General features: G+C 36.0%; 2 protein-coding genes across 2 annotated transcripts in view; one reads left to right on the forward strand and one right to left on the reverse strand.

Annotated features, from left to right (window-relative positions):
- The window catches only part of LOC144978689 (ER membrane protein complex subunit 10-like), a 114540-nt gene that overhangs the window by 20168 nt on the left and 74372 nt on the right, over positions 1-20000 (forward strand). The window lies entirely within an intron of this gene.
- Positions 1-20000, reverse strand: part of LOC144978688 (putative G-protein coupled receptor B0563.6) — a 62442-nt gene that overhangs the window by 3863 nt on the left and 38579 nt on the right. Inside the window, exon 2 of the mRNA XM_078925092.1 lies at positions 19562-20000. This exon is cut by the window's right edge and continues 1307 nt beyond it. Within this exon, the coding sequence (XP_078781218.1) occupies positions 19562-20000 (439 nt within the window). The remainder of the gene's footprint in view (positions 1-19561) is intronic.

Below are 20000 nucleotides of genomic sequence, written 5' to 3' on the forward strand. Positions count from 1 at the left end.
AATGGTATGTGCGTATGTTAAATAACCGTATTGTTATTCTTCTGCTCCCAATGGTATGTGCGTATGTTAAATAACCGGTTATTTAACATATGCACATACTACTGGGTTATCCGTATTGTTATTCTTCTGCTCTGCTATTTCAATTAACAAGTCCACCCGTCTAATCAGACCTCCCGTTCGCTCACATCGCATCTCTTTCGACTCTTCATTAACACCTGGAGAGAAAGATAAAGTGAGTTAATGGGACTCATATATATATAAGGGAACAAACACAAACCAAACGACATTTCGGCCTTTGGCCCTCTTCGGGTAAACACGAAATATATATTCAATGTTACACGTAGCTTTGTGTGTTGGTACGATTGATCTGGCGGGTAGTAATGACGAATATTTTATTTGAATGCAAAACATCGATCCACCCATATCCTTACCAGAAAATGATAGCCACTTAGAAGGGAGTCACGCAGCCAAATAAGTTTGTTGTTTCTTTAAACTACTACTACTACTACTACCACCACCACTACTACTACTACTACTACTACTACTACTACTACTACTACTACTACTACTACTACTACTAATACTACTACTACTACTACTACTACTACTACTACTACTACTACTACTACTACTACTACTACTACTACTACTACTATTACTACTACTACTTCTACTTCTACTACTACTACTACTACTACTACTACTACTACTACTACTACTACTACTACTACTACTACTACTACTGCTGCTGCTGCTGCAACTACACTACTACTACTACTACTACTACTACTACTACTACTACTACTACTACTACTACTACATACTACTACTACTACTATTATTATTATTATTATTATTATTATTATTATTATTATTATTATTATTATTATTATTATTATTATTATTATTATTATTATTATTATTTTTTAATTCTCTTTAAGGAGTCGCTCAATTCTACGACATTCAGCACTCTAATGATGGGCGCGCGCGCGCGTGTGTGTGTGTGTGTGCGAGTGTGTATGTGTATGTGCGAGTGTGTGTCTGTGTTAAACACACGTTACTTTCACAACAACGTAAACCAATATCTGTCACTCATTACGTTATTCGATGCCGACCCTAGGACTAGCTAGATGACACTACCACCCCCCCCCCCCCCCCCCCCACCCCCCACCCCAAGCCAGATCGATGTATCTGAAGAAATTCCAATTTTCACTGTTTTGTTTTGATTTATTTAAAAACTACATAATAATAATAATAATGATGACGAGGGTGATGACGATAATAATAATAATAATAATAATAATAATAATAATAATAATAATAATAATAATAATAATAATAAAAGAAATAATAATAATAATAATAATAACAAGAATAGTAATAAATAATAATAATAATAGTAATAATAATAATAATATAATAATAATAATAATAATAATAATAATAATAATAATAATAATAATAATAATAATAATAATAATAATAATCATAAAACATTAGCAATAAATAGATTAAATAAATGATTCCATTGGCGAAATGAAATGCCCATGGGATTCAATCCTTTAAATTAATGCCTTTGATAATGACAATAAAAGTTTGATTCAAAACAGTCATTAAATGTACATTTCATCCCATTGAACGATCCAATATATGTATGCATTCATGATGTAATGTAAAAATAATGTAACAGAGTAGATCAGACCTGCCTACTGTTGCGAAAATTTCGTATTATTACGAATTTTTGATTCCGTACCTGAAAACCCCTGTAAAGATCTTTCATACAAAAAACAACAAAACAAACAAAAACAAAAGGAGAAAAAAAACCCAACTAAAACAACGTCTTGACAACAATGTTTTGGTGCCGGAGCTAGTATGTAATGGAGTTTAAAACATTATTTTGAAGTATTGAGGACAACAAATGGGTATCTTTAAAGGTAGTTCAAATGCCTACTATAATATTGTTACCCCTGAAAAGTAAGGATTTTTCCAATTTCAAGTAAGTCTGGTGTAGATACGCCGTTTTTTTCCCTTTAGGACGACAGAACAATAGCAATACTAAAAAGGAAAAGGAAGGGGGAAAAAAAAGGGGGTCATTCTTGACATTTATTATTATTGTAATCAGGTCAGCAAGATATCAGGTCATTAGGTTGCCTTTATCTTAACAAACATAATCATAATATTATACTATGGTAGATTTCACATCGGACGAACGAGAATGAAATGAATCAAGCGATTTTAATTTAGTTAACTCACTCAACACTGACACCGACTATATCCGTAGTTTACCCGGGTTACTTTTACCCCATGCCTATTTATTACATTTTTATGAGACAAATTATATAGGCGTAGTATCAAAGCTAATGTTTGTAGTTTTTGCATGTTAATGGTAGTTAAATAAACCTATCTATGTACATGCTATTTTTAATACATTTCTTCCAATTTTGAAAAGTAGCAAAAATCTCTAGGATTGAGTGAGTTAAGACTAGAGAACGCCGAATACCGATCACGATTTCTATTTTTAGACCCCCCCCCCCCCCTCCATCCCCATCCCCTTCCACCAATCCGTGTGTTTTGATTGATTTCTCATGAGGCCAAAATGGAGCAGGACTTACTCTAGCTTTCGTTTGCGTTAAAGGGACAGTAGTAATTTTGCTTTCTACCATTTGGATAGGATGCTAGTCTATTGCACAGAAGAACTTTCCGTAATATCTAATAGGCCTAACTACCCAATCACTGCTGGAGTCGATTTAATACGGGGTTAAAAAACCCGTGTGCTCATGAGGTGAAGTCAGTTTTACTTTTTTTTTTTTTTTCAAGATGAGGGTCATTGTAATCGATTCTTATTTGAAGGTCGAGTTTTTTTTTTGGGGGGGGGGGGGGGGGGGGGTTGGCCAATATTTTAAATACGTGATTTTTTTTCTCCCTCTACTACAGAGAAGCGGTTACTAAAAGTGTCGTATTCGAAATTGGTGAACTCAATATTCGAAAGAAGAGTGAGAGTGAGAGATATTCTAATGATGATCAGCTTGAGTTCGTGCCGCCTGGAGATTTTGGAACTCATTTATATAGCTATTTATTCATTTATTTTACTGATAGATTATCTATGCCTAAGGAATCTATTTTGGTAGGGAGTAAATATGTCTCTTCTCTCAGTAATTGATATACACTTTAACTTGTGCGGCTATGTGGTCTAGTGGTATGACACTCGCTGTATATATATATATTTATGAGTGTTGGTGGGTACTTGTAGGTACGAGAGTGCTCGATAATTTAGGTATTTTAAAGCCGAAACGAATATATATATATATATATATATATATATATATATATATATATATATATATATATATATATATATATATATATATATATATATATAAAATATATTTTTTAGCTCTTTTTGGAAATTTGTTTTCTATCCTAAATAAAATAAAATAAACCCAACTATCGTAAGTTTTGGCTATACAATTCCATTTCTTCGTCCCCTGGTCATCTCGACATAAGAATAATGTACCGCTTTATGGCGATGCGGCAAACACGTATTTCAATTCTTACTTTTCTTCCATTATTTATTATCGAGTTAACTACCATTACAATTCTACGAGGAAGTAAAAGGTGACCCCCCCCCCCCCCCAAAAAAAAAAAAAAAAACAAAAAAAACCCCAAAAAAACATAAAACAACAAAATAAAACAAAAACAAAAATTCCCCCCAAAAAACAAACAAAACAAATCAAAACAAACCACAATAACAATACAATACCAAAAAAAGCATTTAAAAAAAAAAAAGAGAGAAAAAGTACCCCCCCCCCCCTCCCCCCCCCCCCCCCCCCCCCCAAAAAAAAAAAAAAAAAACAAACAAAAAAACAAAAAACAATACAAGACAAAAATCAAAACAAAACAAACAAAAGATCAAAACAAAAACAAAATCTATAACAGAAAACAAAACAAAGTAAACAAAAAAAAACAACAAACAAACAAACAAAAAAAAAAACAAACAGAATAAAGTAGTTATGAGTCGAGGCGATTCGGCCTTTCTTGGTGAAATGATAATAATATGATTGTGTGTTATGGTGACATCGAAGTCCGGCTGTAAAGAGGTAAAATACACACCGGATTCACAGACACATAAATTTCAATTAAATTCATTGTAACTCTACACACACACACAGAGGTCAGACCATTCTTGTTGACGGTGACAGCCCCCTGGCAGAATCTCCTACAGATTGCAAAACATCAATTATGTACTCGTATTATTAGCGTTATTTGAAACAAAGGGATGGTTAGGGAAAAATTCTAATGTAAAGGATGATATGTTAAAAAAATACAACAAAAAACACGCTTTTATATAGCGCAATATCCACTAAGGTTTCTCAAAGCGCTTTACAATGGGTCCCTGACCAACAGCAACACGTAACATGTAGAACGAGAAATGTCTCCAATTTGGGTTTTTTTTTTTTTGACATAGACAACGCTGTTAACGGCCAGATAATCATTTTACACATGAGTACGGTGAGAGAATGTGAGTTAAGGGCCTTCTCCAAGGACTCAATATGCGCCGAGCGAGGATCGAGCTCAGGACCTTCCGATCCGAAAGCGAGTGTCATACCACATAGCCGCACAAAGCCGGGTTTTTTTTTTTCATTCATAACTCTTTAATTCTATTACACAGTGGCAAAAACTCCCAAACCTGGGGACTTTAATAAAGACTTCGCGAAGTCCCAGGTTTGAGAGGTTTTTTTTTTGTTTTTGTTTGTTTTTTTCCCCAAAGATGAGGGTCATTTAAATCGATTGATATTTGAAGGACGAGTTTTCTGGCCAATTTTTTTGAAAACTTTTGAGTTTTTCCAGGGTGCGGCAGCTGGCTGGTTAAAAGTTGTCTCGAATTTATTGTTCATCAACTGTACACTGATAGACGAGGTCGGTGAGGTCCGTGTCAACCTTAAAGGCTCCATACACGCACGGTTTTGATAGGCGTCCGAACCACGATCAGGCAAACCGGGGTGAAAACGCAATGTGTGTGGCCAAATACCTGGCCGATAAACCTAGGTACGGTCGATCGCCCGCACAGCCCGCTTTGCTTAATATTTTTCGAGGCGATCGGCGATCGGGGGCGTGGCAGTATAAAAAATTGGACAATTTTTTTCGGATTTTCGCTGTTTTGACGTCAGATTCGTGATCAGCGTCGAATTTACAATAGGTTTGATACCAAGAACTATGTTTTTTACTCCAAAAATTGATGAAATTAGAAATAAATTTTAATTAATATTGAGGCTATGTGGCCGACAGAAAAGTGCCCCTCCCTGTTTTGTGATGGATCAAGTGGTATGACTCTCGCTTTCGGATCGGAAGGTTCAGGTTTCGAGACCCGCTCTGAGTGGCGCAGAGTTGAGTCCTTGGAAAAGGCTCTTTACTCACATTCTCTCACCGTACTCAGGTTTAAAATGAGAACATGGCCGTTCGTTGTCTTTGTTGGGAAAAAATGTCACATCGCCTGACAGGCGTCATGTCTCGTCTTTCAAGTCTAATATTGCTGTTGCCTTGGGACCCCTTGTAAAGCGCTTTGAGCACGTGGATATTGCGCCAAATAAATGCTGTGTTATTATTTTTTTAAATAATATTTTTATAAATGTTGCGCCAGGAAGAGGTAGATGGCAAAAGTTTCGTTCTTGTTCATCGTAAAACTTATAAAGGATTTCATACAAAATAAAAAATAGTTTTCATAATTTTCAATGTAATGATATAATAATATGCCAGTTCTTTTTTTTTTTTTTTTTCCTCCTCACCCGTTGACGCGACATGACGGTCGACCTTGACACAGACATTTGGGATTGGCAGATGCCAAAAAGCCTTGGAATGGGGTGGGCATTGTAACCTTGAATTATAATCTACAAACAACGCCCCCCCCCCCCCCCCCCCCCCACCCCCCCCCCCCAAAAAAAAAAAAAAAAAAAAAAAAAGAAAAAGAAAAGAGCTGTGTGTGTGTGGTGGTGGTGGTGGTGGTGGTGGGGGGGGGGGGGGGGGTGCGAATGCGAGTAGTCCCGAGGAGTACCCGTTTAACCTGCCACGGGAACACTGTCGATTTGTTTTATAATAATAATAATAATAATAATAATAATAATAATAATAATAATAATAATAATAATAATAATAATAATAACAATAATAATAATAATGATAATAATAATAATAATAATAATAATAATAATAATAATAATAATAATAATAATAATGACGATAAATAAAAAATCTTTATTGTCCACAAAATGGAAAAATTTCCGTGGTCTACGTTGCTTTTAAACTTAAATCGGATTGCAAATGTATTGATGTTATGCGTATTGGAAAAATACTCACGACATCTCCATCGGGGTATAACATATTAACACACAAAACTGCAAACGCGAACGTTCATTGTCTGATTGATATAACTTAGTGATAAGTTAATTATAAAATGCTGTCTAAAAGCAATAACAACGGGTTGACTAACGTCAAATTCATTCCTTCTATTGATGCTCTGTGTTAAATTAAAATACTCACAAAGTCCGCCAGCCATAAATATCACTCCAGCCCAAAGATCTACATGGAACCTTGAACGTTATAGTCTGATATATTTTAATGAGAACTAATCATAAAAATGGGTGTCAAAAAACAATAACAATGAGATGAGTGACGTCAATTTGGTTCCTTCTATAAATATCCAAGAACTTTACTCACTCCATCCGCTCTCTCCTCCTTCAATACATATGAATCTATACTCTCATCACTTTTTTGTGCGGCTATGCATGTGATCTTGTGAAATGACACTCGCCTTTGGATCGGACGGTACTGGATTCGAGTCCCGCTCTGAGTGGCGCATAATTGAGTCCTTGGAAAAGGCTCTTTACTCGCATTCTCTCACCTTGTTCACTGTTAAAATGAGTACTTCGCTGTTTACAGCGTCGTCTCTGTCGGGAAACAATTGCAATATCGCTTAACAGTCATGTCTCGTCTAACATGTTTTTATGTTGGCCAAAGACCCTTATAAAGTGATTTGAGCACCTTTATTGAATATAGCGGTATATATAGCGCAAGTAAATTTTTCTCTCTTTCTCTTTCTCTCTCTCCCTCTCTCTTTCTCTCTCTCTCTCTCTCTCTCTCTCTCTCTCTCTCTCTCTCTCCTCGACATGTTAGATTATTATAGCTATTGCTACATATGATGCGAATATCTTGGACGGTTATTGATGCTATGAGTTTAGGTAAAATGCTCGCAACATCCACCAGTCGGAAATAACGTACCGTCATACAAAACTACGAGTAACCTTGAACGTTAAAAGTCTGATTGATATAATTTAGTGAGAACTAATTACCAAAATGACTGCCTTAATACAATAACAAAGAGTGGAATGATGTCAATTTCGTTCCTTCAACAGTCTAATTGATATAATTTAGTGAGAAGTAATCACTATTGTGGCAAGACGAAAGATAGAATAACAGACAGTAACTGGGATCGGTTCTGTCGGCCACATAGCCTCACTATTAATTAAAATTTATTTCTAATTTCACCAATTTTTGGAGTAAACACACAGTTCTTAGTATCAAACCTATTGTAAATTTGACGCTGATCACGAATCCGACGTGAAAACAGCGAAAATCCGAAAAAAATTGTCCACTTTTTTATACTGCCACGCCCCCGATCGCCGATCGCCTAAAAAAAATATCTCCCCGTATGTGGGCAAAAATCATCTGCGATAAACGCAGGGATGGGGTCAAAGCGATAGGTCATCCGTCCCGCTACCAGCGGATGTCGGCGTCTATGGGGGGCTTTATGGAGACATGGTGATTATGTCATGATGATGATATATCCAGTCTCTGTGACTAGATCAATCACAATGCTTCCTGTTTTTTGTCTTTTTTTTTTAACAAGTATCATTTTTAAAAATATGTTTTAACGGCAAGAATCAATTATAACAACCCCCCCCCCCCCCCCTTTCCCCCCCCCCCACCACCAAAAAACCCCCAAGAAACAAAAAAAAAAAAAAAAAAAAAAAAAAAAAAAAAAACAACAAAACTGGTATAGATAGTATGCGCTTGGCTGCTGGGAAGCTCACAACATTGCCACCCGGAAGTATAACGGACCAACACACAGAACTCTGTGTAACCATGATCGTTTATAGTCAGGTTAATCAAACAAAGACGAGTTACGTCTTTTCGTATATATATATATTATTACACGGGTATATTTGCCTCATTGTCGTCCTTCAGAGCCATAACTCTCACGGAGCCAGAGTTTAACCTGGGTTGTTTTTTTGTTTTTGTTTTTTTTGTTTTTTTTTTGTTGTTGTTGTTTTTTAGCTTTAAACGGATAGAAGCATTTGCATGTTACTCTTTGGATAAAGACGCTGGTCTATAGCGATAAACGTGTCCCATTGCTATAAGTACATGTTGGTAAATAAATTTGCGTCTTCCATTGGTTGCATAATATTAAAATTATATTATTGTCTATAAAACGGTCAATTTTAGTTCACGATCACCATAAATAAATACTTCGATGGAAATTGAAGTCATTTTGATAATAGTAGAGGAAATAAATAAGCAAAAACAAAAAAACAAAACCAACAAATAAATCTGGCATTATTTACGTCGAATAGTTGGGCAGGTTGTCAGAGAAAATCTCTCGAGCCCCGGCGATTGTATGTAATTACGGGAGGGCCTGTTTCGCGTCAAACCTAATCGAAGATCAAACACGGGGGGGGGGGGGGGGGGGGGGGGGGGGGGGGGGGGGGGGCACGCCACACACACAAAGGCAACAGGCAACGATTTCAAGTCATTGAAACAAGTTTTGTTTCGTTATTTATTGTTCATACGTCATGGCAGGCTGTATGGACTTGTTCCGATGTGTACATTATATGCAGGTCTGACATCCAAACCTTCCCTTATAGGCCTATAGTTTAACATTGTTGTAATAGACAATATTTTGCGTCATTCTTTAATGTTTTTTTTTTTTTTTTGAGATTTCCATTACAACAATGGGCCCACAAGGAAGTGGGTTATCAGACCTGCAAATACGTGCACATCGGCTTGTTTCAACGTATTTAGAATTTCGCTTATTCATTTCTACAGTATTCGGCACTCAGTAAATATGGTGACCTATCCTCAGATGATGGTTTTATTATTATTATTATTATTATTATTATTATTATTATTATTATTATTATTATTATTATTATTATTATTTATTATTATTATTATTATTATTATTATTATTATTATTGTTATTATTATTATCATTTTTATTATTATTATTATTATTATTATTATTATTATTATTATTATTATTATTATTATTATTTATTATTATTATTATTATTGACCCGCCGTCTCAATTGTGCTGCTTGTTTTCACTGCCTAATGCATGCAGGCAACAACAAATGTTTAAAAGATTCATAGACATTAGAATGTTTGGAATATGTGGCTATGTCGTCTACTGGTATGACACTCGCTTTCCGATCGGAAGGTCCTGGGCTGTCTCTGTCGGAAAAAAAAAATAATTGTAATATCGCATGACATTCGTCATGTCTCGTTCTACATGTTAAGCGTTGGTGTTGGCCAGACGGGACCCCTTTATAAAGCGCTTTGAACACGTTTAATGGATATTGCGCTATATACATATTAAAGCTCAAAGATCAATTTTTTTATTTTTTTTATTTGAATGTCCCAAACCCTATGACTTCTATGAAAGATGATTCACTTATTATTCCTAATTTGAATACAGCTGATGCTCTTATGGTTTACTCCAACCGCGGACTTTGATCCATATTTTTTTGGAGTGTTGCTGTTGGCCAGGCGGGGGGTCCCCTTGTAAAGCGCTCTTAGCAGGTTTAGTGGATATCACACTATACATATTAACCCTTTCCTTACCAACAATAGGAAAATCGTCACATTCGTTACGATACAACCAGCATTTTTCTTATTCAAATTTCTCTTTTACATCATGAAATATAAAGAAAATGAACAATGTGTTGTAGAGCATGTTCTGCTAAAGAAATTATGTATCGCAAGAACTTACTGCTATTATGTTTGAGTGATAAAAATTATATTTTTTCTGTTAGTTGGGTGTGAAGTTTTGGGGAAAATCCTGAGAATGGCTGGTAAGGAGAGAATTAAAGAACAAATCTATTTTTTTTTTTTTTGAAAACCCCAAACTCTGATCCGACCGACTTCTATGAAAGATGATTCACTGATTACTGGTTTGAATACATCTGAGTCTGATGCTATTTTGGTTTACTCCAACCGCGGACTTTGATCATTCATATGTATATATGTTTATATATTTTTTCTGGTATTTTCCTGTTGGGTTTTTGAAAAAAAAATGTTTTTTTGATGAGACACAAACAAGTACGTAATTCGGGGGACGTCATATTATTATTGTTGTTCTCCTCAAATAGAGAGAAGATCTGGTCTAGAAAACACATGGAAATTCAGGACAATAATAAACCGGCGCGTCTATCTATTTCGGCCTCCTCCTCCTCCTCCTTCTCGTTGCAATCAAACAAACACCAGGCCTGCTGCTATTCTACAGAATTTTGGATAAACGCTTTTTTTTTAAGATAAAAAGAGAAAGTAGGGCTAGAAAACTTTTTCAACATTTATCGTTTGATTAGAATGACATTCGATTGGTCAAAACGTCTCAAACCAGAGACGTGAAGTTCTGTCGGGTTGTGCGGCGATTAATGTGGTTTTATGGGATCTATGACACTCGCTTTCGGATCGGAAGGTCCTGGGTTCGAGCTTTACTCAGATTCTCTCACCGAACTCGGGTGTATAATGAGTACCCGGCCGTTAACAGCGTTGTCTCTGTCGGAAAAAAAATGTATTATCGCCTGATAGGTGTTATGTCTCGTTCCACATGTTACGCATTGTTGTTGGTCAGGGACCCTTTGTAAAGCGCTTTGAGCACGTTTAATTGATATTGCGCTATATAAAATCTCAAACTCAAGCTCAAGATTTGGATGGGTCAGAATAGCCGAGTGGAATATCCCTGAAGGGATATTAATTGATCAATTTTATTGAGGTAAAATAGTAAAAAAAAAAAAAATTTCAAATGGAACCACACTATTATTATTATTATTATTATTATTATTATTATTATTATTATTATTATTATTATTTTATTATTATTATTATTATTATTATTATTATTATTTTATTAGTATTATTATTAGTATTATTATTATTATTAGTATTATTATTAGTATTAATATTATTATTATTATTATTATTATTATTATTATTATTATTATTATTATTATTATTATTATTATCCCACGTGGACATTTTTCTCTTTTTATATCCGTATTTTTGTTGGGGTTTTTTTTTTTCCAAAAGGAAATAAGAGATTGTATAGGTATTTGTGGTTAGGCAGGTCTGGATGCGACCAGACGATTGTGCGTGCCTTGGTTGGGAAAAAGATATATATAAATGACATGTTAATGGACGCTAGATTTATTCCGATATCGCGTGTTGTTTCAAAACATCCATTATTCCACCCCTATCCCTGAATAGTAAGAACGTAACGTTATCATGTTTGCAATAATAACACGTGACGTCAGATTATAAATCGTTAATAAATTTCACGATAAATCAGATTCTTTTAAAAGAATTATCATTTAAATATTTTTGAAGATGTCTTTAATTATTCAAAGATGACGAAATAGGAATCGATTGAGGGGGAGAATAAATGATTATGTTTTGGAATTCGAACTTTGTTTCCCACGCGCACTCGCAAGCTCGTGCTTGTGAACGTCCGGAATTCCAAAAAGCAAGAGTGTAAGAATCGTACTTTTTATCTAAAGCTCCATAGATGCAGTGTTACCTCAGTTAAAGAAAATTACGTCATTTTTCACGAAAATGTAGATGAAGTGAATGAGGTGTTATGTTTTATTATTTACAAGTAAAGTCCGACAACCCATTTTTTTAATGGCCTCTCATTATTGTAACCGAGATATTCTCTAACCAACGCGAAATTGATTTGTGCGCATATAGTGCGGCTATATAGTCTTGTGGTATTACATTCGCTTTCGGATCGGAAAGTCGGGTCGGGTTCGAGCCTTGCTCGGCGCATGGTTGAGTCCTTGGAAACGGCTCTTTAGTCACATTCTCTCACCGTACTCAGGTGTAAAATGAGTACCTGTCCGTTAACAGCGTAGTCTCTGTCCGAAAAAAATATAATATCGCCTTACATGCGTCATGTCTTGTCCTAAATGTTAAATGTTGCTGTTGGACAGGGCCCCCTCGTAAAGCGCTTTGAGCACGTTTAGTGGATATTGCTCTATATAAAAGCTCAATTGTTATTTTTAATATTTAAAATCGTCTAGCATTTTGTACTTCATTATCTATTCTCATTGAAAAAATTATCGTCGAAATGAATGTTATTTTGTTTCATTGTTATATTTCTTGTCTTTTTAAAAAAATGTTGGTATCAAGAAAATCGTTCCGATTGTTAAGCGGCAGACATCTTTTGTCGGAAATATCACCGGAAATCCTGATTGCTGGTTGGTAATTTCGGTTCGAGATAGAAACCCACTTACTGGAGTCTTGGCTCTAAAATAATGATGACGGCGCCCTCTCGGTGATTCAATCCTGGCCTTTAAAAATAAAATATCATTATCATTCTTATTTAAAAAACAAAAAACAAAAAAGTGTGGCTTGTTCTTGCAGTTGTTCCCGATAGAGTGCTCACCACGTGAGTGCCCGTTCCGCCCCGGTACTCGATTCTCTCACCGGAGATCGATCTCGGTCCCTCTGCTGTGATGAGAAAGCGAGTGCTCTACCTACCGAACTATTGGGGACCCCCCCCCCCCCCCCTCCTCCCCTCTACCCCTTCCACCCCCACATAGATGCAGATTTAACGAAAATTACGTCAGTTTGACGAAAATGTGGATGAATTCAAGAGTATGACGGCGACGGTGTTCTGTCGTATAGATAGTATGCGCTTGGCTAAGAAACTCACGTCATTGCCATCCGGAAGTATAACGGACCAACACACAAAACTACGTGTAACCTTAAACGTTTATAGTCCGGTTGATACAGTTTAGTGAGAATTACTCATATAAACGTGGATGGCATGAAACAATAACAAAGACCCGATCTATTTACAAGTCTTATAACCCAAATTGTTATTATGTTATGGTCTCATTGTTCTCACCGAATTAGTCTCAAACCAGCGCAAAACACTGACCCCGCCTTTTCATCTCTGAAAAAAAAATATGAATAAATAGGCCTAGATATCTTAAAGTAAAAGATGTAGATATAGATATCTAGTACAAACATGCTTACAATTCAGAAACAAAATCGTCTGGGTGGGGATTCTGACCTCCCATAGTGGGCAGGGAGGTACATGCTGTGTCTTCTATCCCTCCATGCCCGTTTTCCAATTGTTTCCTGTCGTTGTCTTGGAATGAAATTACTTAGTTTTGTCCTGACCCTCACCGGAGTTCCTTGGCTGGGAGGGAAACAGTCGAATGTATAGTTATAGTTTTGGGAGATGAAATTTTTTTCCTTGTAAATCATCTCTCTGTTATGCATTGTATTATGTTTAGTTTACATATATTATATGATTGGTAAACATTTGACCTGTGCTTGTGTCTGGATGAGACTTTTAGGTGATCTCAAACTAAGTACATTGGTGGTATGCTCTTGGAATCTACATCTGATCCCTATTTGAACCAATTCCCCTTTGTCTTACTTTTTCTTTTGTGCTTTAATTGTAATTCTAGAACTTTTTACTGTCTCATTTTCTTCTTTTTACTGGCGCTGATATGACCTTAATGTGTTGCAAGCGCCGTAAAACAAAAACAAACAGAAACAAAATCGTAACATGACGAAATTCTGGCTCCAGTTTCAGAGCTTTGTGAATAGCTGATATTTTCCAAGTCATAAAAACCTATTTGAAAATGAAAGTAGATGCCTACTGCTTGATTGTAAGGATTCCGAAATAATGCTTAATCACTGTGAGGGTAAATTGTTGATTTTTAATATTAACTATGGCGGCTACAATTTTTATCTCCTAAAAATTACGAATTTTTAAAATTTTCAAGTAGGCAAGTCTGATTGTATTATGAAAAGGCGTCTAAGTGCGGCTACTATGTGGTCTAGTGGTATGGCACTCGCTTTCGGATCGGACGGTCCTGGGTTCGGCTCATAGTTGAGTCCTTGGAGAAGGCTCTTTACTCACATTCTCTCACCGTACTCAGGTGTAAAATGAGTACCTGTTCGTTAACAGCGTTGTCACTGTCTGAAAAAAATTGTAATATCGCCTAACAGGCGTCATGTACCGTCCTACATGATAAATATTGCTGTTGGCCAGGGACCGCTTGTAAAGCGCTTTGAGCACGTTTAGTGGATATTGCGCTATATAAAAGCTCAATTATTTATTTTATAAGTGTCAAGGTGTCAAAACTATTTTTGTAACGCGGGATAGCGTAAAATGGACCAATGAGATGGATGGCATTGGGATTTGAAAGTATTTCCGCGCGTCGCTGTTGAACGTGCTTCATTATTTCAATAAATTCTAATATCGCCTAAAAGGCGTCATGTCCCGTCCTTACATGTTAAGTGTTGCTGTTGGCAATGGACCCCTTACATGTATAGTGTGGCTGTTGGCCAGGGACACCTTACATGTATAGTGTTGCTGTTGGCCAGGGACCCCTTACATGTATAGTGTTGCTGTTGGCCAGGGACCCCTAACATGTATAGTGTTGCTGTTGGCCAGGGACCCCTTACATGTATAGTGTTGCTGTTGGCCAGGGACCCCTTACATGTATAGTGTTGCTGTTGGCCAGGGACCCCTTACATATATAGTGTTGCTGTTGATCAGGGACCCCTTGTAAAGATCTCTGAGCACGTTTAGTGGATATCGCGCTATATAAAAGCTCATTTTATTCTGTAAATTTCAGTCTAATATTTGTTGGGTTTTTTTAAAGGTACTTTTAATTTGAAAAAAAAAAGTAGTCCACAATTCCCTTCACAATTTAAGCTCATACACACACACACATACTCTCTCTCTCTCTATCTCTCTTTCTCTCTCTCTCTCTCTCTCGCTCTGACATATACATACGTAAACGACCTATTTTTGCGTAAGTGACTCATCAGTTAACGTACTTCCCCATTGATACGAAAACGATCCATTACGAGACGTAGCCATGTCGTGACCGTATTTTATACATTAATTTGTGGTCACGGAACACGCTTTTCCATTGAGAACCACTCCAGATCTCAGATATCTATCACAGTGATTGGGGTAAATAGTTTACATAAACAAATGTCAAATTATCGGTGCCCTTAGTTGTCTTCCTGGTCTCGTCATTCAATCTAAGTGGTATTATCTGGGCGGGGTCTTCTGACCTCCCATAGAGGACAGGGAGGTCACTTGCTGGGTATTCTTCTTCTGTAGATAGTATGCGCTTGGCTAAGAAGATCACAACATTGCTATCCGGAAGTATAACGGACCAACACACAAGACTGTGTTGTAACCATGAACGTTAATAAATAGTCTGGTTAATACAGTTTAGTGAGAATTACTCATAAACGCGGGTGGCAAAAAAACAAGAAAAAGACCCGAGTGACGTCATCTTCGTTTTATCTATAGATAGTATGAAGTTGATGTCACTCAGGTCTTTGTTATTGCTTTTTGCCATCCGCGTTTATGAGTAATTCTCACTAAACTGTATTAATCAGACTATAAACGTTCAGGGATACGTAATATAATTTTGTGTGTTGGTTCTTTATACTTCTGGATGGCAATGTTGTGAACCTCTTAGCCAAGCGCATACTACCTACACCCCTATAGATGGTATGCGCTTGACTAAGAAGTTCATAACATTGCCATCCGGAAGTATAAAGGACCAACACACAAAACTATGTGTAATCATGAACTGTTATAGTCTGGATAATACATTTTAGTGAGAATTACTCATAAACGCGGTTGGCAAAAAACAATAGCAAAGACCTGGGTGATGTCAACTTTGAACTATTTATAGATAGTATGAAGTTGTATAAAAAGTTCAAGGTTACTTAATATATCTTATTGAAAATGAAAGTTTAGTTCCTTAGAACCTATATCCAGGATTTTGGAGCAGTTTTATATCATGCTGAGGGCAAATTATTTATTTCCAAAAGTATTTAATGTGAATGTTTCTTTTTTTTTTTCCCTTGGAAAATCCAATTAAAAAAAAATTCCAAGTAGACATCTCTACTAAATGGACAGAAGGCTCTGTGCACGGTAGGATAGCGAGGAGATGTGAGTGGTTTGGTATTTCTAGAGGTCAGAGATACTATCTTTAGTGTTTGAATTGGACTCGATAGTCTGATGTCACGACCGCCATTACGAGTGAAATGACGACACAACTGTTGAAGTATATTCCTAAGTTGTGTGCAAGAATATTTTTATGTAGACAGTTAAGTCAAAGAAAACTGAGCAACGAAAGCCTATTCTTTTCGTGGGTAGGAATAAATAATGTTAACGGGTTATGATAATCTAGTTTCCATATTATTATATTGATTATATTCATATTTATCTATAGATATATCTATTTAATTATTTTGGTAGTTTCTTTTTACCTGTACTAATTTGAAATTATTGGTAAATGCGTGGTTCATATAGGCAATACTCTTCAACAGTCGTAACGTCATTTCCTTCCTAATGACGCATGGTAACTTAGTAACACCCTAGAAAGAGGAGCTACAACGTTAGCTCTCCTCTTTCTATGGTAACACTGGCTCTAAACTATCGGAACAATGGCGGACACCCGTATGAACTATTTCTCCGGCGAGCGTAAAGGGTATCCAGAGGAGAAAAAAAACCCACATACATTTGATCATGTTTTGACTTTTACACATCTGATCACAAAGCATATGCAAAGTTCTGGCCAGCATGAAAAATAAAAAGTAATGATTTTCTTTGTTTAGAACCAAGATGGCCGCCGTTGCCGGTCGGCGTGACATCAGACTATTGAATCGTATTGTCTTAAATAAACCTTTGAATATATTATGGACACAACGCACACATTTGCTATCACATCATTTTTCAAAACAAAACTCATGTGTTCAATTACTCTCATTTTTTCCCCCTTTAAAACCCCAAGCCAAATAATTTAGCTCAGCACACATTGTCAGCGTGTCATGTCTAACCCTTTTTGATGTTGAAAAATGTATGATCTTTCAAATTATACAGAAATAAGATGTCGCTCATGAGGCGTAATTCAATTTCTTTTTTTTTTTTTTTTTTTAGCGCAAGGGATCTACACGACCCATCTTCAAAAAAAAAAAAAAGAAACAAATAAATAAATATATAGAGAAATAAATAAATAAACAAAAAAAAAATAAATATATAGATAAATAAATAAATAAACAAATACATAAATAAACATATAGATAAATAAATTACTAATAATAAGGACAATTCCTATCCTTTTACCTCAGATCTTTATCTTACGACAGTGCCTGCTCCCTAATTTCTCAACAATCTTATAATAGACTCTTCTTCCTTTCCCCCCTCCTTGCTCCGTAAATTAAAGAGTATAAGAAAATAATTTAGGGGCTGAAAAAGTAGGGATCCATTATTTAATTTTAATAAAGACCAGGATGTTTTTGTGGTTATTGAATTTTCTTCAAGATAATTTTACAGAAAGCATTACTTTAAAATGAGGGGAAATCTCATTCTTTATTATTTTTTAGTCACCCCACCCTCTTTCGCCTTAGGTAAAAGTATAGGAATTATCCTTCTTGTCATTAATCTTTTATTTTTATTTATTTTATTATTATTATTATTATTATTATTATTATTATTATATTATTATTATTATTATTATTATTATTATTATTATTATTATTATTATTATTATTATTATTTTTATTATTGTTGTTATTATTATTATTATTATTATTATTATTATTTTTATTTTTATTTTTATTATTATTATTATTATTATTAATAATATTTGAAGGTGGGTCGTGCACTTATTTGCAGGCCTGATAACCCAATTCCTTACGGGCTCATTGTTGTAATGGACATCTAAGAAAAAAATGACGCAAAATATTTCCATTATTACAATGTTAAACTAGGCCCTTAAGTGGGTTCGGATGTCAGACCTGCATGACATATCGTCGGTCGTGTAGATCCTTAGCGCTAAAAAATATTTTTATAAAAATGAATTTTGTGTCTTGATTTGGTGCTTGAGTCCAAATATTCCAAATTTATTTTCCCCTTTTGTTCCCGCTATTTTCTTTTCTTTTTCCTTTCCTTTCTTTTCTTTTCTCTTTTTTTTATGAAGACTTACAGACTGAAAAATGTCTTTTCTGGTCAACGGCTGTCCGGCTGGTCATTTCGGGATTATGTTTGGTCTTCACGTAATCGGGCCATTTAAATGATTTGCATATTATGAATATTCATGTTATTGACTTATTTAACGTTGCAGTTAAATCAGGATTTTAATAATAATAATAATAATATATCCATAACGCGATACAAAATAAATATATCTCTTCGGTACATTCACTAAATGCCTTTCTCTGATTCTGCCCCCCCCCCCCCCCCCCCCCCCAATAATAAGAACACACACGCAAACAGAGAAGCAAAAACAAAGACAAATAACAAACAACTTTTACGTTTTAAATCGATAGATTAAGATGACTAATTAATTTGTCAAAAATGTATTAAACGTTAGACTTCAAGTTTAAGACTTTTGTACAAGTTGGTGGATGATGGTGTTGGTGGCGGTATTTTTTTTATTTTTTTTTGGAGGGGGGAAAGGGGGGGGGGGGATGGAGTATGTATTAAATTATTAATCTATGAAATAAAGGTTGACTTGCCAAAGTGGGGGAAATGTGTTTTGCCGGAGTGCGGCAAGATGGGGCACTCTAAAATCATGTATGATTAAGAGGAAGAAGAAGAAGAAGAAGAAGAAGAAGAAGAGGAGGAGGAGGAGGAGGAGGAGGAAGAAGAAGAGGAGTAGGAGAGGCATTATTCAAGCAGTGGAAAAATATCTATACATTCAGTGGTAGGTCAGGCAAAATTGTAATAAATAAAAAAAAGATTCGAATGCATTTTTTTTTCTTAGACCAAGGCATTGGGAGGTGATGCCAAAGCGGTTTACTTCAGAATCGTTCATCCTGAAAATGAAATTCGGGCGAGGCCATAGGTTTTATTACATTGGACACGAGCCATTAACATTTGGTTATTGAGACAAACCGGGGAAATTTTTAGATTCCATCAGTTTTTCTGGGATGAATATGAAAAAAATGGTAAGAAATCTAAAGGTCTACCACCAAACTTATCGTAATTTTAGCTTTTTATAATGCTAAACAACAAGTGTGGACAAAGTATAACCGTTTGATAAGCTATTTCCCTGCGCAGTGTGCCCTTGCGCTAGTCACTTGGCCCCAGTTCATATTGCTGTGCGCTTTCCTTCAGTTGGAATATACCCGAAAAGATAAAAATTCCACGATTGTTGTATTTGATTATTATTGAAAATAATTAAAACTGAATAATCATAATAATATTAAAAAAAAGTAAACCGCTTAGTGTTACCTTTTCAACCGACTCTTCACTGAATGACTGTCTAGAAGCGGGTATTCCGTCCCGTCCTCCTCCTGCTGCTGTCATGTGTCGCCCCCTGGCGTCTGTGGCCGGGAAGACCACGTGACTGTCGTCGTGGCTGTCGTGATAGTGCATGGTGTGTTGGTACCACTGGTCATCGCCGGCTGCGGGGCCGTTACTCAGGGAATCCGTTGAAGACAGAACCTTGTTGCCGCCCTTGAAGAAGAAGGAGGCGGTGTTGAGGTCGGAGGAGATTGCCGACGTTGTGATGGCCAACAATGTCGAAGTCGGGGACATGTACGACATGTTTGGGTTGGCACTGGGGGTAGTAGTAGTATCCAAGGCTGTTGATAATATGGCGGAGGCAATCATCTCGCTCTCGTTGTGATTATAGTTGTGGTATTTGTTGTATTCGTCGTCACTTTGGAGG

This window comes from Berghia stephanieae, chromosome 8, assembly GCF_034508935.2.
Source record: "Berghia stephanieae isolate SIO BIC M18660-M18661 chromosome 8, UCSD_Bste_1.3, whole genome shotgun sequence".
NCBI lineage: Eukaryota > Metazoa > Mollusca > Gastropoda > Nudibranchia > Aeolidiidae > Berghia > Berghia stephanieae.